This window comes from Schistocerca nitens, chromosome 2, assembly GCF_023898315.1.
Source record: "Schistocerca nitens isolate TAMUIC-IGC-003100 chromosome 2, iqSchNite1.1, whole genome shotgun sequence".
Classification (NCBI taxonomy): Eukaryota; Metazoa; Arthropoda; class Insecta; order Orthoptera; family Acrididae; genus Schistocerca; species Schistocerca nitens.
Genome location: NC_064615.1, coordinates 904,714,873 through 904,739,106, shown reverse-complemented (window position 1 = coordinate 904,739,106; position 24,234 = coordinate 904,714,873). Strand labels below are relative to the sequence as shown.

General features: G+C 39.5%; 1 protein-coding gene across 1 annotated transcript in view; it reads left to right on the top strand.

The window, feature by feature from the left end:
* The window catches only part of LOC126237218 (growth hormone-regulated TBC protein 1-A), a 55,577-nt gene extending 31,807 nt beyond the window's left edge, over positions 1-23,770 (top strand). Inside the window, exon 7 of the mRNA XM_049947104.1 lies at positions 22,751-23,770. Coding sequence (XP_049803061.1) covers positions 22,751-22,858 — 108 coding nt within the window. The 3' untranslated portion in view covers positions 22,859-23,770. The remainder of the gene's footprint in view (positions 1-22,750) is intronic.
* Positions 23,771-24,234: the final 464 nt, after the last annotated feature.

Below are 24,234 nucleotides of genomic sequence, written 5' to 3'. Positions count from 1 at the left end.
GTAAGCTATTGCTCACTTTCTGATTCCACTTCCTCCCAACTTCATTACACACAAATTTCTTTCTAAATACTAACACACTTATATTCTAAAACACAATTAAAATCTTTTACAACTATTACTCTTTATATATTATGTGTCACTGAATAAATAACTTCACGTCTTTACGTGGATATAATCCTTTGATCTTCCCCGTATGGGGATGTGCTAACAAATAGCTACTAATTCCCTCCTCGACCAAGGGATGGAGTAGGTTGCACGACAGTATGTATTATGGGGTATCACCTCTATGTGATAGTGGTACCCTTTGACTATTCCTGGACGGTCGGTAAATACCATAGTATATTCCGATAGCAGCTGCGTCAACTGTTGCTTTTGCGTATCATTTAAACCTTCCGATTCGTGCACTTTAGTCTGAAATGCCTCAACATTTGTTTCGAAATTTTGATCCTCTAAGTTCGGGTAATAGAGGTCTGTTGCATGTGAAAAATCATCGATGTGTAGTACCCAAGGGTTCCTACCTTTGATATCGATTCGATTACAGCACGGCACAAGTACCTCCTTCGATTTCATCATAGATAATTCAATCCTTCTACCCCTATTAATTATGCTTAGTTTCCCCACGGAGAGGTCGATCAATGCGTCCCTCTCACGGAGAAAATCTACTCCCAGAATGCAGGCCACCTTCAATCCTTTAACCACGAGGAACGAGCTCACTATGGCTTCGCCCTCCTTATAAATCTCCACCTGCACCTGGTACTTAACTAATTGGCTCTGTGCACTAATGGCTCCAGACACCTTACAATTATTAACCGGGAAGGTCGGAATACTATGTCCCTTTCCCAGTGCTTTAAATAGCTCCATACTCATCACACTTACTGAGGCACCTGTGTCGATAATTATGTTTACTGCAACATCATTGATTCTAGCTTCAATAATAGCTTGCACATTTTCATTATTATCCTTCTTACATTCGTGCGGTTCGTTTAGCAGATCTTTATCCATACTGACACCTTCGTTGTATCGCAGCATGCGTATCCCAGGTCTATTACTGTTATTACTCGAGTTGCTCTCACTCCATCCCTCGGCCGTCGATGGAGAGCATATCGAGGCCGATTCTAGTTTGTTGGATTAGTTACTTGGGAGGTACTTGGACGGCTATTGTCCGCGACCTCCACTATATGTACGTTCTGATTTGTAGGCCGCCACGGCTGCGCAATAGGCGCGTTTTGCGGTGGTGGTCTATTGTTGTCATACCGGTCACTAGCCTGTCGCTCTGGGCTTCTACACTGATTCTGTTGCCAATTTCGATTACTATCATTATAATTACTCTGCCACTGACCTCGCGCATTTTTCCAGCGGTTGGTCCCTGACATTCCGGATTCGTATCTGTCGTCAAATCGACGCTTTTTGTTATAATTTGGTTGTCCATACCCGTTTTGGCCTCTACCGTTACTACCATTTTGCGATTGTTCTTGTCGCTTGCTACCACCCCCACCATTTCTATGGTTGTGGTTCTGTGCACTACTGTTTCTGTCGTGATTACATCCTGACCCATTATTCCGCAAATGGTCGCACGCCGATTTTACATCTTCCTGTATCAAATCTATGGAATCTAGGACCGACAGGAAGTTTTCCATGTCGCTTTCTGGTACATGTATTAACTTCTCCTTGATTTGAATTGGTAAATGGGATTTGAGTAGTCTTATTATGTCTCTCGGTGATATAGGCTCGTCCCAGTAGCGTGTTTTGTTTATATATTTTTCAAAGTACCGCCTCAAATTCCCAAGACGGGGTGAGTACGGTTCGGGATTATATACCTCTTTTCTTAGTCGCTCTTGTATACACGGCGACCAATATTTCGATAAAAATGCCCTTTCAAACTGTTCGTATGTCTTGCAGCTGTCTGCTACTTCTGTAGCCCACAGTGCTGCGTCACCTTGAATGTACGACATTACGTATTGTATTTTCTGTGTTTCGTTCCATACACTGGGTAAGATATTTTTAAAGCTTTTTATAAATACTACTGGGTGTACTGATTTCCTTTCAGTAGTAAATGTTTGAAATTGTCTATTTTTAATTAAACTTTCTTCCACTAATATTTTTGAACTACATGGGTTTGCTGCTGGGACATATGCTGTGTGCTCCGAACCGGAGCTACAGCTCTTCACATTATCGACTACAGATTCCCCATTGTTGTATCGCATATAAGTTTGTGCGTTGCCAAAACCATGGGCTGTTGGCGACAGAGGTTCCTGTTCCACATGTTTCCTGCTTTGTGCTAAACCTTTCTCCAGTTCGGATATCCGTTTGTTAACATTCACTTGCCACTGCGGAATATCCTCACTGAGTATTTGTTTAATGGTTTGCACATCGTTCTGTACCTGACTATTTACGGCGGTACTGAACGATTCTGAATCTCTATTCGCTATTGCTGCTTCTACTTTAGAATTAATATTCGTGTCAATCTCAGTCTCCTTCACTTCTATCCATGATTTAAATTCTGTTTCAATTTTATTTGCCTGTTCATTCCACTTCTGCTCTACAAGCTGTGTGGAATCTATTTCTAGCTTTTCTACTCTGTTGGCTAAGACACCTATTTCATCTACCATGTTAGTGTTTGCTACTTGCAGGTGGGTGACCTGTTCAGTCAGTTCCTGCACGGCCTTAGGTATTGACTCATAATTCTTTTTCATACCTGCTATCTCTTTTTTCATACTTTCTAGTGATTGCACAAGTTGCTGGTCTCGCTCAGCTAGCTGTTCAAGTAAATTTTCTCTTAATTGTCGATCTCGTTCAGCTTGCTGGGCAAGTAAATTTTCTTCTAGCCTGCGATCTCGCTCAACTTGCTGTTGCGCAAATTTTGCCTGGTAATTTAGCACACGCTCTAATATAGCCTGAATTGAATACCCACCAGGCAGATTACCACTCTCTGGTTCCTGCTTTTCTGGTGGTGGTACAATTTCTTTATCTACATCGACTTGATGACTAGTGGGCGGTGGCACTACTTCTTGTGGCCCTGCCCCCACAATTTCGCCTGTTATATCCTCAAAGAGAGTACTAGTACTACTTGAGGCACCCGGTTCCACATTTCCTTCACTAGCTAATTGTTGTTCTTCAGTATCCATATTGCTCGGACGTTGACTACGCAACTTAACCATATTCCTAAATTGCTTACTAAAACACTAAATCTAACAGTTTTTCCCCTTGCACACAAAGTACATCACTTTATATACACTACACTGCACACTAAAAATTACTATCTACATCAACTTTGTCCTGTCACAAATACTAACATCAAACTACGTACAGTATGCACACCACTAGCGATATGAGATTACTTCACTGGAGCTCAACTTCTACAAACAGGACAACTACACTGTAGTCTTACCTTTAGTTTCTATTATCTCGGGGTTCGGCTGCCCCCGGATTACGTAGTCGTTAGAGCTTCTCAGTACAATCAGGATCGTCTCCTCAAACTCGCTTGCAGTAGTACGTTTTGTCATGAAAGAGTGTTTGAACCTTCATTAATACATAGCATAGATCATGATATACATACATTTAACACTAAATACATATACATATACACCTACATAACAATAGACACTGAAAGAAAATACATAAAATTTTATAATTGTGACCACTGCAAATTCGGGCCCCGCGTTTTTGGGCGCCAGTTTCACGTCTTCTCTCTTAAAAAAAAAACTATTATATCTGTTGCTGACTGCCCTTTCGTTAATTGTTGCTTTTATAAAAATTGTTTTTGCTCTTAATGGTTTATTTAATTATTTTTAATTATTATTGGCGTAACAACGCATATATGGAAAGAGTGACGTGAAATTCTTTTAACAATGCTGTGCTTTTAATTGCTTTATCATCGTTACCTTTTTTAGCAAAATAAAATGATGGAAGTATTATTGTTCTGGATCTGGCCTACAATTTAAAGAACGATTTTTAGGTAACTGCAACTCATGCTAAGTATCAATATATCTTTCCTACTTCATAATTATTCAAAGTTGAAATTAATGTCCTATGATCACTGATGTTACAGTTCGTACGATCGTTCACAAATACAAGTTTGCAGTGGATTTTATTTCTTACTAAAATGCTATTTCATGCCACGGCTAGCCCAAGAACATGAGACTCTCATTAAAGAAAATTACGTATTCACTATAAAATTTAGCCAGATCAGAACGGAGCACAGCAAGTTTCCTATCAGATTCTTTAGGTACATAAAATTATTTGCACTGAAAATTATATCCTATCAGCAGCCCGCGTCAACCTGCAACACATCATAAAATCTGCTGATCTTCACTGCCAGCCTGAGAGCTAAAAGAAATAATATTATTTTTTACTATTATTTTACCGCTTCCTTGCGGTATACTCGACTATATTGTAAGTCGTTTAAATACGCCGCGGCAGCGGCTCTTCTTTCTCCAACGGCTCAGCTCCACAGATAATATTTTTATATGGCTGAAAAATATCTTAACAGGATGGGATAATAGGCAGGCACACTTTAACATTTAAGTAATACAAGTTTTCATTTAAACAACTCTATTTAAACATTTAAATATCTTAATAATTACAGACCTGTGTACATTCACGCGCAATGGCGTCCAATTCACAATCTCGACAAAAAAATGCTACCTCCGCGCTCTCTACGACAACAACAGGAGATCTTGATCTCGCAGCTTCCAGATTACGAAGAACAGAGACATTGCATTACATCATGCCTTATATACAAATTCAGTTGGTGATCTCTGTACAACATTTATCTTCTGTGTCGGTCTTATTACTCGCCGACACAGACGTTCTCAAAAATAAAAAATAAAGAAAATAATACATAATTTTACATAATGACACAATATGACACATCTAATATTTTAATTATTACATAATATATTGTCTTTGTTTATTACAAGACGTTACAGGTGGCAACTCCATCATGATGATGCACAACCTTTGGAGTCTGAAATTTTATTCCCATCACTAAAGGCAGAGCTGTGGGACATTCGATTTGAGAACTCTGAAGCAATGGTCAAGAAAAGTGAGGCAATTCTCAAGGATCTGACAAAGAATGGCCAGCACCATATGTTCAAGGACTAGTAGAGACAATACAAGATGTGCATTCACGTAGGCGGGGAGTACTTTGAAAAAGTTCATGCAAGCACTGAAATTGAGTAATAAACATCTGTGAAGGAAAAAAAAGTCTTTGTTGATCAGCCCTTGTGTATAACTGTCATCATATATTAGAAACAGAAATAGTTATCTTTGTTGAGGATGCAAGATTATAGTCAATCCCAGGTGGAGAATCCTCCACTTTTGCACGAGGAGTAAACCAATAATCATAATATAATATTCTAAATTCTTAAGTGTTTATATAGATAAAAACTTGAACAGGAAGTAGGGATGCCAGTTATTGCTCAAAATAACTGGTTTCTGAAATAACCAATTATTGATTTTGCATTGCTATTACTTTCAGAAAGAAATGTAGATTTCAAATAAAAATCAAAAACTTCTAATGAAGGTGAAGAGCTCAAAACGATGGTCGATATAGTGGTTGACACAGCTGCAGTAATTGGTCTCATTGTTTCCGGCCAAAATTGTGAAGGTGAAGGAGACAGATGAGGTGTCAGCGAGAGCAAAAGGTCACATTTTAATGACTTTCCTGCATCATTACTTTTGGATGGTATCAATTTTTCACTCTGAAACAACTACAAAACTAAAGGTTCAGTTATTATCCTCAATTTACAGTAGGTCATTAAAATTATAGGTATATCAGTCAAATTTACCTTCTCTTCCAAGGTACATTGTAGGCGTTTTCTCCTTATATGATGTCTGAAGTTGGATGTGCCTCTTCCCATATTTAATGTTTTAAAACAGATGAAGTGACATATTTCATTGTTACCATACTTCTTAAAATACTTCCAAACTATGAATGGTACCATTTGCAGTAAAACTGATGTCAGAGGACGATTGCAAGAAACTACCATATAGACCAGGTGGGGAGAAGTCTTGCACTCTGCACATGTGTGTGTACTATCTAATAGACCATGCCACATGGCAAAGGGTATGGTATTGTGTCTGCAGTGCTGTACCAATCCTTACATCATGTTTGTTTCTAGTTTCTAACTGTAGGCATTGTTATTAAAATAGTGCTAATCACTTTTCCCAATTTCTTTAATAATCCAATATTTCAAAGCAGTGGAAATTTGATGAATGGATTTTACTCATTGTTAAAGTGCTGCTAGTATGGCATATTTATATGTCTTTTTTATGAAAAAAAAACGGTTGTAACTGAGACCAAACAAATACGAAAATATACCTGTTATTTGGTACTAAAATATCAGTATCTGCTTTAACTGGTCAGTTTTTCCTGTCCCTAACTGGAAGTCACATGTTACAGATCATCTTAAGCATCTAAGTTCTGCAGATAGTGGATCAATCCAAATGAAGTGATCCAATAAAAATTAGGTTGGTTGATTGACCATTTTTAAGTATTTTAATTTTTTTATATGTGATTACCCTATAATTGAGAAGTTCAAAACAGTTTTTTTAAAAAAATTTTCCTTTCACCTTTACTGAATGGTGGCCATTTTCATTTGTAAGTGTGACTGTGTTTCAGTTTAGAGACGTTAGCAAAAATATGAATATCTCTGCACTGGGTTAGGTTACAACAATGTCAATTACACAAAATACCCTAAATTCAAAAATAACCAGTCAAAATGACCTCCAAAGTTTGGTATCCAAATTTTCAAAAGCCCACTTTTTTAGGCCCAAAAATAACAAACAAGGAGTGATTTATGAAAGTCTATTTTTTACCTATAGTTAGATATCATACACTACTAGCCTCATATAGAGTAAGAACATTTACAAATGTTTCCTTAATTTTTTATGAATTTTTGAAATTTGAAAATTTTCATTTTTTGTAAAGTTTGGGGTTAATTATCTCAGGTGGGACTGAAAATAAAATATGTTTTTTGCACAGTTTGTACACCTATATGATGGCAACGTACTGTAAAAATTTCAACATTGATATCTGACTGAAAAAAGATACGAATTTTTGAAAATGAGATAATTCATATTACTCTACTACTCAGCCTATGGCTGTTGCCTATTCGTGTGTGATATTGGCGGGATATAATCAGTTATTATTGAAATACGGTACTGAATTATATACAAAAAGTGGAAACATCACTGAAATTAACGTTTATATTATTTTCACACTCTTAAAATAAATATTTTCAATTAACATCCTTCGAAATGCCACTGTTCCTAAACCTGGTGCTGAATGTTAAGAACACCTATTTCTTCAGACAGTTTCTGTGATATAGCATAAGACCTCCCAGTTGATGTGGTAAGTTCAAGCACTGAAAGTTTCCTTAAAACATTTTTCATTGGTATCAAAACTTTGTTACTAGTAGATTTCTTGAATGATGTTCTTGGGCCATCAGGGTGGTAAAAATGCACAGAAATATCATTGTTTTCCAAACTTATTCTTTCAATCTCTGCAAGTCACCACTGTCCATCATACACACATGCCACTATGTCATTCAATGTTGAAGACAGAGATGTAATTTTACTAACACAATGATCCTCATAAATTTTGGTTTCTGATGTTACATAGCCTCGAACTAAGTTTTCTGCAATGCCAAGGAATTTGTGGAAATGCCTTGTTCCTTTTTATTGCTACACAGTTTTCAAATCTGGTTTGAAGTGTTGTTTTCATATGCAGAACCACTTCTTTCTTGATCAGAAAATAAGTGATGTCTTTAATATTATCCTTGTAGAAGAAATACATGTCCTGTACTGTGAGAATTTTGGTCTGTGGTTGGTCTTTGTAAGCTGGCGTTACGTACTTCATGTTTTGTTGCATATCCTAGTCCATCACATGCATTTTTACCATGACAAGATGCAAAAAAGTGCCATTCAGCCTGCAACCCAAAGTCTGCTTTGTGGTTGCACAGATTTGAAAAATTCTTTTTGTTCTTGTACTGACTACCACTTCCATCTGAAAAGTATGTTTCTCAATGTTGGCAAAATTTTCTTTTATGTAATTTATTACATACTTTTGAAACACATGTACAGCCAATGTGTTGTGTTCCAAGTAGTCGCTTAAGTGTCACAGACCATTAAATCTAGTAACGCTTTGTAGTTAAGATCACTGAGTTTTGAACCCACAATCATCAGCTTGACATTTTGATGATGTAAACAAACATATACTTAGTGTGTCCCTGAGAATCCAGCCAAAATACACCACTTAGGGTGGAGGTCATAAAATTTTGACCTTCCAGTTTTGCATTCAGGATGAGAATTTTTGAAAGCTACATAAAGTTCATTTGAATTTGACAGCACTAGTCATTTCGGCTTTGTTACTTTAACTCCATTTATAACAATTCTTTTGCTATCTTTGCAACCTAGGCACATTCTACTGTTTTCATCATCCTCAAAAAAACTGCTGGATCTTTTCAATTGTTTCTTCACTTATACCTACTCCTTTCTTCTTTCCTAAAACTGGAAGAATGCCTTGCTCTTTCACTAATTTTTGAGTTAGTTTAACCAAACAGTGAGAAATGTTGAATTCATGAACTATTTTTTTCTCTTGAACATGAGTCAAGGAGCAAACTTAAAATTTTAACTTTTTCCTCTTTAGATGTCACTGAACATTTAATTTGTAATTTCTCTATTAAGCTCAAATATTCAGTGTTAGATGATGCTGGTGGTAGGTTTTCTTTTTCTTTAGAAATAATGTTGGTATCTGTATTATTAAAGCATGATACCAAGTCTTTTCTAATTTTGTCTGAAATTTGTTGTACCTTATTTTCAATAGCTGCTTTTCTTTTTCTGCTACTTAATTTTATTATTTTTGAAGCAGGAGATAGTCTTAACTTAGAACAAGCAAAATCCAATATGCTAACAGCTTCCTCATTTAGAATATAAATGTCATTAACAAGGTTACATGATTCTGGTTCTGGATTCACCACAAATATTTTTGAGTAACAAAATTTCTGGGAATCACATTACGTTTCACTTGGGAAGCTGTCTCTCTCACGTAACAAGGAGAAATGTTCAAGTTTTATTTCCCTCAAACCTTTAGTAATAGGCTTTTTATGAACTTTAAGTGGATCACAGCAGTTTCTTCCAAAAATGTGGTTGTGCTTCAGAATATATTTCTTCTCATGATACTCATACAGTGATGTTACAGAACAACTTACTCGAAATTTAAACAAAGTTTGTGTAACTTCATCAAAGTCATTGACATTTTTCAAGTTTTTTGAAACTGAACTGTAAACTGTTTTGACACATCTCACTTGCTGTCTGTCCAGCAGAGCACTGTTCATCCATGTTATTGCATTCCAGTTACTCTCAAAATTAATTACAAATTACACACAGAACAAAGCGCGTAACACAGTCTACACTCTCGATGAAGTATGTACATCCACTCTAACGGAGGTTCCAGAACAGACTGACTAAAACAATGCCACACCCAGCAATAATGTACTTCTTTATTGACAATAAGCCTAAACGTAAATGGGCATTTTTATTACCTTAGAACAAAAGCAAAAGCTCCTATTGTTTAATATTGCATTAAAAATAAATAAACTAAATGAATATTGGGTGATGCTGTTAACTAATAATATGTCACAATCAAATTTTATTACAATGAAACAATAAAAAATTTAAATAGGCAACAGCCATAAAATCCAAAATTAAGGCTTTCGTGGCCACTTGTTGACAAACTGCCTATTGGCTTCTGTTTCGCCAGCACGAGTGGCTGGCATTATCAAAGCTTCACCCTCCATTGCCGGTGGTGAACTGGAGCCGAGCTTCCGGCCGCAGACTATATGTACCTGGCGCGCCAACGTCCGAGGGCTTCTCCGTGGTCATTCCCGGTGCGGTTCTCCTCTGTTAATGGATCGTCCAGTCATTCCGACAAACTTTTCCGCATGTGCATCATGTGGATCAAAGAGCGTAAGTGACATTGCAGGTTGGGGCAGGTGGAGAAATCGGCCGTGGCAGAGCACGCACTGAATGAGACCGACCACGTAATAAAATTCGCAGACACGGAAGTTCTGGCTGTAGAAAAGCACTACCACATGCGCTTGTCCAGAGAAGCTGTAGAAATACAAACACGCGAACAGTTTGAACAAGAAAGAGGAAAGCCTTAAGGTAAACGGATCCTGGCTTCCCGTACTGCAGCGGACGACCGTCGCAGGTAGCAAGAGGAGAACCGCACCGGAAATGACCATGGAGAAGCCCTCGGACGTTGGCGCACCAGGTACATATAGTCTGCGGCCGCGAGCTCGGCTCCAGTTCACCACCGGCAATGGAGGGTGAAGCTTTGACAATGCCAGCCACTCGTGCTGGCGAAACGTCAGAAAAATCATTAGATGAACGTCGGCCAAAGAACCCGAGACAGAAGCCAATAAGCAGTTTGTCAGCCATAAAATCAGTTGTAGAATAATCCACTGTAGAAATTTTTAATCACTCTCCATTTCTCAACTGCATTGAAACAAGCCACGCGCTTCATACAACAGCTGCAATCTGAACCAGTTCTTGTAGCCTCCACCAAATAACCCTTGCTTGTGACAAATTCTTCACCCCTTTGTGTGGCTAATTTCTCCTTTTCTTTTGGATGCTTGTCTTTGTTCACTTTATCTTGCTTTCTTCTAGGCTGCCACATCATCTGACTCAACACTTTAAAGAATGCAAAAAAATATTTCACTCACTGAGAAATATCTACTTTCTACTGAATATAAACACACCCAGGCAACAAGCAGCTCCAGCTTGCACTGTTACAGAAGCTGTAAACAAATCCAGCCCCCATTGTCGACCCAATCTCCTGCCATTTCTAAACACTTACAACTCGACCTCTGCCTCTTAAATACAGTTGCCCCACACATTTCAGTGTGTCTAATGCCACATATGCGGCCATTGATCTCTCGGTTTGCAGTCCCGGCCTTCTACCATCTATCCACTGGAGAGCATATGACGACCTGTGTGGTAGTGACCACTTCGCTGTCTTCCTGTCACTGCCCTGGCGCCAGGCCCACAGACGCCTGTCCAGATGGGCTTTAAACAAGGCAGACTGGGACGCTTTCACCTCTGCTGTCACCGTTGACTCTTTCCCCATGTGGTAACATTGATGTGGTTGTTGAGCAGGTAAATACAACGATTATTTCTGCAGTGGAAAACGCGATCCCTCGTTCTTTAGGGTGCCCCCGGCGAAAGACAGTCCCTTGGTGGTCGCCGGAAGTTGCTGAGGCAATTAAGGAGCATCGGTGAGCTCTACAGCAGCATAAGCAGCACCCTTCCCTGGAGCACTTCATAGCCTGTAAACGGCGCCGTGCCCACGTTCGCTAGCTTATCAAAAGACGGAAACAGGAGTGTTGGGAGAGATATGTCTCGACCATTGGGTGCCACATGTCACCTTCCCAAGTCTGGGAAAAGATCAAATGAGTTTTTGGGTACCAGACCCCAACAGGTGTTCCTGGTGTTAACATCATATCTACCGACACAAACGAGATTTTCGAGCACTTTGCGGAGCACTATGCTCGCGCCTCTGCATCAGAGAATTACCCCCAGCGCTCTACTACTTGTGTCCTTTGAGTCTGCCATCTGAAGTGCCTTTTCCAGATGACAACACCTCGTTGCCATATTTTTTTATTTACGAAAAGCATTTGACATCAACTGGCGAAATCATCTCCTTGCCACATTATACGAATGGGGTCTCCGAGGATGACTCCAGATTTTTATGCAGAATTGCCTGTCACTTCTTACTTTCAATGTTCAAGTTGGTGCCTCCCATAGTTCCTCCCATATCCAAGAGAATGGGGTCCCGTAGGACTCTGTATTGAGTGTATCTCTATTTTTAGTGGCCGTTAACAGTCTAGCAGCAGCTGTAGGGCTGTCTGTCTCACACTCTCTGTATGCAGGTGACTTAGCATTTTGTACTGCTCCACCAGTACTGGAGTTGATGAGCAGCACCTACAGGGAGCCATTCACAAGGCACAGTCATGGGCTGTAGTCCACAACTTCCAGTTTTCAGCCGTGAAGTCGTATGCTATGCACTTCCATCAGCATAGTACCATTCATCTGGAACCAGAACTTTACCTTAATGATGGTCCCCTCACTGTAGTGGAGACATATCAATTTTTAGGACTGGTTTTCGATGCCCGGTTGACTTGGCTTCCTCACCTTCGTCTGCAGAAGTGCTGGCAGGACATCAATGCCCTCCACTGCCTGAGCAACACCAATTGGGGTGCAGATTGCTCTGCGCTGCTGCAGCTCTACAGAGCCCTTGTTCAATCCCGCCTTGACTATGGGAGTCTAGTTTATGGTCACCCTCAGCATTTCGTGCGTTTACTCGACCCAGTGCACCACTGTGGCGTTTGGCTAGTGACGGGAACTTTCAGGACGAGTCAGATGACCAGCGTCCTTGTGGAGGCTGGAGTCCCTCCATTGCAGGTCAGGCATGCCCAACTGCTTGCCAGTTACATTGCACACGTTCATAATTCTCCTGTTCATCTGAATTACCGTCTCCTTTTCCCATCCACGTTCATCTCCCGCACCAGTGCCCAGGTCTGGCCTTCAACTGCATTTCACATCCAATCTCTTCTGTCTGAAGTGGAGTCCTTGCCTTTACCACCTATACTCGAGGTCCATTTGCGTACACCTCCATGGTGTACACCTGGTCCGCGGCTTCGCCTGGACCTTTCACACTGCCCAAAGAACTCAGTTCACCCCGTGGCTCTCCACTGTCACTTCCTCTCAATTCTTGACATGTACCAAGGCCATGAAGTGGTTTACACCGATGGCTCAATAGCTGATGGTCACGTCGGCTTCGCGCATGTCCATGGACGACATAATGAACAACATTCCTGGCCCGATGGCTGCAATGTTTTCACTGCAGAGCTGGTGGCTATATCTCGTACTCTTTAACACATCCGTTCGTGCCCTGGGATGTCGTTTCTTCAGTGTACTGAATCCTAAAAGCTATCGACCAGTGCTACCCTTGTCATCCTTTGGTAGCGACCATCCAGGAGTCATCTACGCTCTGGAACAGTCCAGTCATTCAGTAGTGTTTGTGTGGACCCCAGGATGCATCGGAATCCCAGGCAATGAACTTGCTGACAGGCTGGCCAAACGACCTACATGGAAACTGCTTATGGAGATAGGCATTCCAATAACTGACTTGCATTTGTTTTTAAGCCGCCAGGTTTTTTGGCCTCGGGAGACGGAATGGCATAGTCTCAGTATGAACAGCAAACTGTGTGCTATTAAGGAGACTACGAATGTGTGGCAGTCCTCCATGCAGGCCTCTTGCAAGGACTCTGTGGTTCTCTGCCGCCTCCGCATTGACAACGCTTGGGCGACCCACGACTACCTCGTGCGCCATGAAAACCCACCTCAGTGTCGATGCAGCGTCCTGTTAACAGTGGCCCATATTCTGGTGCACTGTCCCACTTTGACTGCCCTGTGATGAAATCTTCAGTTACCAAACTCATTGCCACTAATTTTATCTGACAACGCTTCATTGGCTTATTTGGTTTTATGTTTTATTCTTGAGGGTGGGTTTTATCATTTGATCTAAGTTTTAGCCCAAGTCCTTTGTCACTCTGTGTTGTCCACCCTAGTGCTCTTAGGGTGGAGGTTTTAATGTGTTGCAGAGTGGCTGGATTCTCTGTTTTATTCTCATGGTCAGCCAGTCGTGGTAATCTGTTGTGTTGTTTTAATCTCTTCTACCTGTTTCTTGCGTGTCTGTGGATTTATTCTCCCCTTTTTTCCATTTCAGTGTTTGTTGCCCTTACATCGTTCTTGTGGTTTTTCCTTTCTCTCCGTTTTGTGTTGTCAGTCTCGCTTGTTTTATTCTCACCCATGTGGCATTGTTTTATTCAGAACAAGGGACCGATGACCTAGCAGTTTAATCCGTACCCCCTCTTTTAAACCAACCAACCATACCTGAAGAAATAGAAGAGAGATGTCAATCCACTGTTCATCAAATTAAAACTAGTCATCATCACATCATCATCATCTTGGACAGTTTCCAGCCTCTGGCCAGGTCTGTATGGAACACAAACCTCTCCATTGTCTACTGTCTTGCCACCGTCTCTCCGTCTTCACCTTGGTCCAATCTTCTCCTTTCTTCTGGGCGCATTCCTCTACTCCTTTCAGCCATCTGTCTCTCAGTGTTCCTCTTGGTCTCTTTCCTTCCAGTTTCATATCATGTATCATCCTGGGTATCCTCTTCTCCTCCATTCTCTTAACATGCCCATACCATCTCAGCCTTAATTTCTCCACCTGCTCCTGTAATTGTTACACCTTCATTAATTCTCTGACCCTCTCATTTCTTAACCTGTCTTTGTTACTCCAGTACTGTTTCTCAAGAATTTCATCTCACTAGCTTGTACTTTGCTTCTCTCTCTTCCTTTCATAACCCAGGTTAATGATGCGTATGTCAGGATTGGGACATAGTATGACTGGTATATAACCTTTTTACTGATTTGGGGTACATCCTTGGTCCATATCAGGCTTCTGACACTCTTCCGAAATGCTTCTGCATTTCTCCCCCACTCATTTATTTCTCTGCCGTTTTTTTCTCTCCTCCTGTATCAGGCTTCCTAGGTACTTGAAACTCTCCACTCTCCTCAATCGTTATTCCAGTTGTTCCTCTCTCCTCCTCTCTTGTTGTGATAATCATCTCATTCTTACTTATACTAAATTTCATCCCATATTCTTGTACTCTTCACTCCCATATGTCCAGCTGCTATTGTACCTCCTCCTCATTCCCCCAAATCATCAGATCATCTGCAAACACCATAGCTTTCATCTTCCTTTCACCAATTACTTATGCTACTGTACTCATTATATCATCCATCACTACAATGAAGAGTAGTTTTGCCCGAATTCGTGCTTCCAAAATTTTCTCAAAAATCTTTGCACAATGACTCATCAATGGTATCCCTCTATAGTTCTTGCACTCTTTTCTATTTCCCTTCTTAAAGATCGGGACAATTATTCCCTACTTCCAATCTTCTGGGATCGTCTTCTGTCTCCACACAATTTTCATTACTCGATATAGCCATTGTATGCCCATCTCTCCTGCTGCTCTCACCATCTCTTCACTTAGCTCATCCAGACTAGTGACTTCCCTCCCTTGCCCAATGCCTCTTGCACTTCTCCCCATGTAAGGTCTTTTTCTATTTGCTGTTCCTCCTCTTTTTTCTCCTCCCCTTGTTCCTCCTCATCCAGGTCCCCATTCGTGTTCAGGAGTTCTTCAAAATACTCCTTCCACATATTCTTGAGTTCCTCCTTATTCTCTACATCTTGTTCACTTTAGTTCACCATTCGAGCATAATCTGTCATTCCGTTCTTCCTCTTACTTTCAATCATCCCATATAACACCTTTATTGAACCTTCACTATCCTCCTCCATCATTATGGTCTACTGTTCCATCCACTTTCTTCTTTCCTCCACCACCACTCTTTTTGCTTATTTCTTTCTTGCCTGATACTCTCAAATTGAAACTAGTGACCAGGAATATTTGAATGGGTTACCAAATCAATGTCCAGCTCATGAATATGTCCCCCAGTGAAATTTAGTGACTACAAATTAGGATATCAGCCTCAACAGTCTCAAGAATCAAATGCATTGGTTTGGCTATCAAAAGCAATCCATGAAGAGCTTGCACTAACAAACTGCAGTGAAGCTACAGAAAGTAGTAATTCCAATAAGTTGTTTAACATGATGAAGAAGAAATGAAGGCATTTGAAGAAAATGATACGTGGGACTCAGTAGAACTGCCTAAAGGAAAATGCACTATCGATAATGTATAGGTAATTCATATTAAATATAGATCTGGTGGATCGATTGATCAATACCATTCTCGTTTGATTGTGCATGGTATGTTTCAGTGTGCCGGACTTAACTGTGAAGAAACTTTTAGTCCAGTTGCTCATTATGACACTATTCATGCTGTAATAGTTGTTGCAACAGAAGAAAATTTGAGAGTTGTTCAATTTGATGTTGGAACTGCATTTTTGTTTGGTGACTTGTGTACAGAAATATGCTCAACTCAACCAGAAGTTTTCGATGATGGGTCAGGTCATGTTTGTCACTTCAAGAAATCATTGCATGGACTTAATCAATCACCTCGTTGCTGGAATAATAAGTTTCACTCTGAAAAAGAATGGCTTTATTAGTTCTACAGCAGATCTTTGTCTTTATGTTCCTCAAGGCAACAGAAAAATTACTGGTTGCTATTTATGTTGGTGATGGGCTTATCATTGGAGCAACTCATTTTTAGATTTGTTAAAGTAAGACATCAAAATAACAGTGGGATCTTTAGACTCATTTTTAGACATGCAAATAGAGCTTGTTTGTTGCACAGCAAGCATACACAGAAGATTGTACACTGTTTGAACATGGCTGATTCGAAACCATTAAAAACTCCCTGTGTTAATGAACAATTAGACAATGAATATAGTAATACTGTGGTCAGGAATGTTCCTTATTGTTTGGCTGTGAAATCATTAATATACATAGCATTTTCTACTCATCCAGATCTTGCTTATGCTGTTTCAAAAGCTGCTTAATGTATGGCTAAACCCACTTCCACTTCCACAGATCAATCATCCAGACTGTTGCCCATGCAACTACTGAAAAGGCTGCTGCCCCTCTTCAAAAACCACATGTTTATCTAGCCTCTCAACAGATATCCCTCTGTTCTGACTGCACCTACAGTACAGCTATCTGTATCGCCTCCCAACTAACGGCAAGGTCCATGGTTCATGGGGGGACCTATCCATGAACAGTACAATATCCTGCTGTTCGTGGAGCTACTTGAGGTAGACAAGACACCACATTTGCCCAGACATGTGATGCCTGTGTGTAAATGGAATGCATTTGGTAGACCACTGAACTTACAGATTAAGCTCCTGGAGTCAAAAATATTCAGTTAAGTCAGAGATATGTGACCCAGTGGCTGTAGTGGAGTCTGTACCAAGGGCAGTTGTTGGTTGGAGATCTTTCAGTCCTTTAGGGAAGCTAACAATTCTTGGACTGGATTTTGACATATGTTCAACCCTCCTTGTACAGTTGTCCAGTGTTTCCTCCCTGCTGGAATTGTGTTCACTCTTGTAAAATGACAACTCTCTCTGTTCACACTGAATGTGGCCAGCATTAATGTCCTTTCAAAAATGAAATCATTAGAGGTGGACATTGAGCTCAGGTCCAACAATGGTGCAGGAAATTTGTCTTGGTACTTAGAACATACCATCAGGGGCACTCACCATCAGTTATTTAGGGAAACATAGGAAAACGTATTTCTAGGCGGTCAAACAGCATTTTGTAATCTTGTCCTCCAAAATGTAATTATTATGCCTTAGTTCATCCCACTCCGCATTGGATTCTGAAGACCCAAATTGTTAACTATTCGAAAACAATAAATAGTGTGTGTGTGTTTCCTCAAACTCAATCTTCCCTCATTGTTCCTGGTGTGATCGTAGACCTAATCTTCTGACTGACAGATACAAATCTTGAAGGCTTCTTAAAATTTGTAAATTTGTGGTGCCATTCTCATAATTCCACATTTTTTTGGTCCGTACAGATTTCTCATTATCTTCATTTGTTTACATTTCAATTTATCTGTTTTTCTCCAAAATCACAAATTGTACACTTATCCTTAAGCTAGTATTATCTGCTATGTGGCACAAGTTAAACATGATGTCATTGACATCTAGTTTTGGGTTATTTGCCATTGTAATATTTCTTACAATGATTCCAGGACTGATGTAAGCAGCCATTGACTGTTTGTTTCTAGACCCAACAACCTGCAGTGATTCACTTGTAAAACCAATAGTCAATATGATTGCCATATGTTTAGAATAAGATACACTGATGGAAAAAAAAATCACAACACCTAGAGTGAGTTGTGTGACATCTGAAAGATGATTTCCATTCCAATTTTGCTCCAACTGTGTAGCAGTGGCATTAGTAGTGCCACTATGAGGACGGAAATCAGGTTTGCACCTTTGAGAGGACGTGGTGAGTTGATTTTAGTGTAGAATGCCTTTAGGGTGAAAAAGATACCATTATCAACTCCTCACTGAGTTCGACAAAGGTCATCTAATAAGGCTACGAGAAGCTGGATTTTCCTTCTGCAATATTGCAGAAATACTTGGCTTTGGCACATTGTACTGCATCTGCAGCAGCAGTTTGAGCTGCATTTGGCTCCACAGTGACACAACTAACTGTTACAAATTGGTTGCTTCAAAGGCAGCTCCAAGCCAAATGCCCTGCAGCAGTCCAATGACCCCACACTACCGCCATTCACAGCTTCACTGCTTGACAGCAAGAGCTCATTGGAGTGCAGAGTGGAGGTCTGTTGTGTTTTCAGATGAAAACTGGTTCTGCTTCGGTGCCCGTGACAGCTGTTTGTTGGTTAGGAGGAGACCATATGAGGGCCTGCATCCACCCTGCCTGCGTGGTAGACACACTGGACCTACACCTGGGATTACAGGATGCAGTGCGATTTCACATGACAGCAGGAGCACTCTCAACCCATGCACCCTGTCTGCAAATCTGTATTCCAATTTGGTGATTTGACCCGTTGTGCTACTATTCAGGACCAGCATTTCAGGGAGTTTTCCAACAGGATAACACTCACCCACATACTGCTGTTGTAACCCAACATGCACAGCAGAGTGTCGACCTGTTGCCTTCACCTGCTGAATCATCAAATCTGTCTCCAATCGAACACACATGGGACATCATTGGACAAATCCAGCATCATCCACAACTATCATTAAATGTCCCTATATTGACCGATCAAATGTAGCAGGCATGGAACTCCACCCCACAAGCTAACATCCGTCACCTGTTCAACACAATGCAAGCACATTTGCATGCATGTATTTCAACATTCTGGCAGTTATTAATCTACCAGCATTTCACATTTGCAATATCTTATCTCACAATTAGATTAACCTGTGATTTTGCAGTGTTAATCACTTAAATAGGTTACATAGCCAAATGTATTCTCAAAACCTCATTATTCTACGTTACTTATTTTTTGGTGGTGAATTTTTTTTTCCATCAGTGTATATAGGTACAGGCCATAGAAGAAAAGTGCTGTATCACAGAATTGTAAGCAGTTACTCGATGACAGTGCTTTGAATGGAATTATGCACTGAGAAACATCCAGATGACAGTTTGACTGTGGCCAAGGACACAGTAGAATACTCAGTGGCAGAACTCACTGCTGAACATGACTTGCTAGAGTTCAATAGCTGCTTCACAAACCTTGTTATCAGGACCCTTCCCTGCCGAACACCAGCTCCTCTGAATTCGTAGGTAGGAGTTGTCCTTGCAACACTCCCTTTGATCCTGTAAGCCTCCTGGCCCCTCTCCACTTGCTCCTGGTCTACTCCCACCTACACCATGACCCTAACCTTACTTACCCTGTGCTCACATCCTCATCTCCAGTCTCCCTCATCTTCTGATCTCTCTTCCCCTCCCAGTCTACTCCTCTACAGCACAGGGCACAACTCCCTGGGCCTGCAGCTTGATGGAGGTTACTGGTGTCACTTTCCTATCCTGGGCACATGCTGCCTCTCGCCCTCAGCACACCTCTCCACAACCCTTCCAAGTTGGTACCTTTACACTTTCAAATTCAGTGATTTTTTTCCTCACAGAAAAACAAACATTGCACCCACAAACAAAAAACCAAATACACAGAAGTTAGATCTATTTGGGCAAACATTGGATGCACCACCAACACACAGTTTCAAAACTACAAACCATAAGGAGTGTACAGAATTCTTCACGACATCAAAAAGTAGTAATTCTGCTGACTGTAATTGTGTTCCAAGCAAAATTTCTGAAACCTGGCCATGATTTGATGGGACAACTTTTAAGCTATCTTTCTAATCGATCAGTGACTGGTTGTAGTTCCTGAATGACATAATTATGCTATAGCAACACCCATTTGTAAATTGGAGACGATCAAACCAGCTCTAACTCCTTCTTTCATTCCACCCAGACTTCTCAAAAGGGTTTGAAAATGTGAAATGTAATAGGATACTCATTCATTTAACTGTGTCGAATTTGTTAGCGCCTCTGTTCAGCTTTTGTAAGGTATTCTCCACAAAGAAACCAATAAAAGGCCTCATAAACGAAATTTTGGCAGAGATAAATAAAAAAATCATCCTGTTGGTACATTCTGTGACTTTGTCATGCCTTTGATTGCATGGATCACAAAATTTGACTTAGCAGACTGAGATGTTATAGTACTAATGGCATAGCTCTGCATGGATGGAGTCTTGCCTCTATAGCACAATGTTGGTAACCTCATTGACAGACTATATGACAGACAAGAAAAGGGCTTGGAATAAGGGGACATAAGAAGGGTACCACGAGGATCAATATACAGGGTCCACTCTTGTTCTTAAACTATATAAAAGATCAGCAGCCATTGATTTCAAAGGGTGGTTGAAAAATTATAAGAGTTTGCAGATGGTGCAAGCACACTAATCATAGGCACAAACTCAGCATCACCTGACTCAGTGTAGATAATAGCTTAACAGATACAAAAGTAGTTCACAGCTCACAGTGTGAATCCTAATCATACAAAGACCCACATTTTGCACTTTCAAACAAGCAGTGATGACATGTTGATACCAGAAGCAGATATTAATGGTTGTACACTAAGTGAAACACAGTGTAAAACGCCTTGCGATGCAGGTGACTAACAAGTTAAAATTGAGTCAACACCTCCATAAACTAATCAGGAAGCTCAAGTAAGCATGTTTACCCTTAGAATCATCTCTCAATTATTTAATCTAAAAAAAGTATATTGGCTTGTTTTAAGTTTTCAGTTCTTGTTACTTTATAAGATTTTCACCTGGGGTAGTGCACCAAGTGTAAATAAGATGTTTATTTAGCAAAAATAAGCTATAAGAATATTATGTAAAGTAAATGTACATACATCTTGCAGACACATTTGAAACATTTTGGAATTCTTACATTGCACAATACATTTAATCCTTAATGGTTCTTGTTAATAACAGTAACTGAACAGTAATACAGAGTTGCAGTACATGACAAAAAATAATTTTCATGCAGACTTTGCCTTTTTGTTTAGGGTTCAGTGTGAAATAAGGTGCTCTGGTACAAAGTTTCAACTTGCTCCCAGCTAATATAAAGCAAGAAATTGGGAATCCCAAATGGTTCAAAAGAAAATTAAAAGCATTCCTCCTAACCACTTTTCCTACGAGTTACCTGAATGTCTATATTTAAGAATTGAAATACTCTGTTAGCTACCTGGCAAGTAGCAGCGTTCATTGTAAAGTCATATGAGTAGTAATGTACTGGAAACCATGCTCAGTATTTACATATGAGAGAAACTATTTTCTTTAAAAAAAAAACACCAATGTAACTAAATAAATTTCACCTGTCAATGGAAGCCATTTAGTGCAGTGGTAGTCAAACTGCTCCCTATCACCTACTAGTGGGTGTTCCAACTTTGATGATGGGCAGTAGGTAGTAAGGGTATTAAAATTATTTTCATTAGCTTTGCATAAAATTGTGACCATGTATTTGGTAAGCAATTATTATTATAAGCTTTAATTTGCTGAACTCTGCTTTGTAAATTTTATGAAGTGACATTATTTCACTACTTTATTAAAAAGAATTACTGTGGAACACAGTTCGCTGAAACCGGTCCTCACAGTAAATGCTGGGCAGTAGTGATCTTGGCTATTTGAAGTTGTTCTTCTGTTTCTGTTATAAAATATGTAAATTTGAATTGCTGTGTGAATCTTGAAAATCACACTGAAGTGTCCACATTACATTTAAATGTTCCTTTAGCTACATGTAGTTTTGTATAATTCAGTCCTGTTGTCAAGTGTTACTGCACATTAGTGACTGTTACCATTAAAAGTACATTCTTTACAGAACTTCTTGACCAGAAGGAAATGTCCAATCTAGCACCAGTACATAGGGGGTATTAAAAAGAATCATCCGATTTTTTAAAAAAAATCATAACTATTGTGTTATTCAAGATATGTGCATGAACAACATACTGTTGGAAAGGGAAAACTCTGAAGTTTTATATGGTTCCCACTAAGTAGCAGCAGTGTGCACCCACATCAGGAAGTGAAGGAATTTGTAGATCAAAAGATTACTGAACAATTGATTGGTCGCACTGGACCAAATGATTCAGACTTACATTACTAGCCTCCGAGGTCACAGGACCTGACTGTATGTGATTACTTGTTGTGGGATTTATAACGGATTCTGTTTACGTGCTACCATTACCAACAACAATGAATAGGCTGAGACATCGTATAACAGCAGTTACGGAAACTGTAACTCAGGACATGCTTGTTGCAGTGTGGGAACAATTTGAATGCTGCATCGACATACGCCATGCATCTAAAGGGGCCACATTGACTACCTATGAGAAGGTATGAAAAAAAACTTTTTGAATTTCCCATTCGTCAAAAAACAAAATTCATTATATATGTTTATTAGTTTCAGAAATATAGTTGTGTCAAATCGGATGATTCTGTTTGATACACCCTATACTGTTCCTTCGGTGTGTATCATAAAAGCCCCATACACAAGAAATGTTGAGTTTAATTTTAATTATTTGATTATTGTTACAAATGATTATCATATGGATTTCTCTCTCTAATTTGATTCATTGAGCACTGATATACATGGTTTTTCAATCTCTTGTATTGTTATTCAGAGCATATTCAAGACACCAGGTTCACTTCCGGCCACAACAATCAGTAGACTACGTGAACAACATTCACAACAAAAAGAAACAAGGAAGCAAACTGAAGTGCTAAGATGAAAGTAATGCTGATTGCATGGTATTACCTCAGAAAATCAGCTGTCAAGTTCCTGAATTAGATGCTACCTGTTGAATCAGGCAGAATGAATTAAGAGTTCATGTTGATTCTCAGTAATGTTACAAAATGTGTAGCATTTGCATTTTAAGTCTTTGTTACTATTGATGAGATACAATAATTACAGCACGTTCTTTTTTCATTCATGAGCACTGGCTTCAGATGAAATTTATTAGTTTTCGTACAGGTATAATATGAGTTAATCATGAGTCACATTTATGAAATTATATATGTGTGTGTGTGTGTGTGTGTGTGTATAGTGTCTTCTTTTTGTATGTGAACAGGTGTAGCTTAGACCTTATTGTTGACATAATAGTCTCTGTAAACTTACATAACTTGCAAAACATGACAAGGAAATCAAACTGTTTAGTTCAGTAATAATGTATTGTATAGTATTTATTTTTGTGGGTTAAGAGGCATGCACATTGTGATTTTTCCCATACTTTGTGGATTTACTCATTTCATAATTTCCTTCTAATTTATTTAATTATAGCATTTCTGAAATGTTTTGTTACCCAGAAAAATCCTTTGTACAAATGTATAGTTATAATTGAAATACACATCAATCTTGTGAAGATTGTAAGGAATGATAGTGACTTGTTGTACTATGTAGTTTCCTGGGGTAAAATATTTCTTCTATTGTATTTAAATGTGGTTGCTCTAGTTAATTTTTGAATCATGGCCATCAAAGTATGAGCCATTATAAGGCAGCTTTATTGTCATACAAAACTCATTTTGGCAAAACAGAAATTTTTCAAGATAATTTATCCTGATAATCTGGCCTACTAGACTACCACTTGTGATTGGCTATAGTCACACAATCATTGTAGATCCATGCCTTGGTGGGTCATCTGTATGGGGGGAGGGGGGGGGAGGGGGGGGGAGAGAGCAGCAAATAATTTGTTTCATGTACTGCTATAGATGATGTGCTGTTATTGCTTTCATAATTTTTATCTGGCTTTGTGGTTATTAGGGCCAAATTTATGTGTGTTTCTAATTCACTTTCTTTGTTGTAGAGCTAATTAGCAAAAGGTCTCTTCTGGCTCCATATTTTTATAGCCTTTACAGAATGGGTCCTGAGGCAGCTTTTTTGTACATAAGAAAACATAGCTTTGTAGTAATTACATAATTTCAAGGGCTCATCTAGCAGCTATCCGAACACTACAAACTGTTTTCTAATGTTAAGTTGGTATAGCCAAGTGAATTGATCAATATTAAACTTTATGTAAGAAATACCGTCCATTTTAATTATAAACTGTTACTATGAATGAGGCTTATTTAGATTCCGATGGAGGTAAGACTACAAGTGAAGAATTTTGTG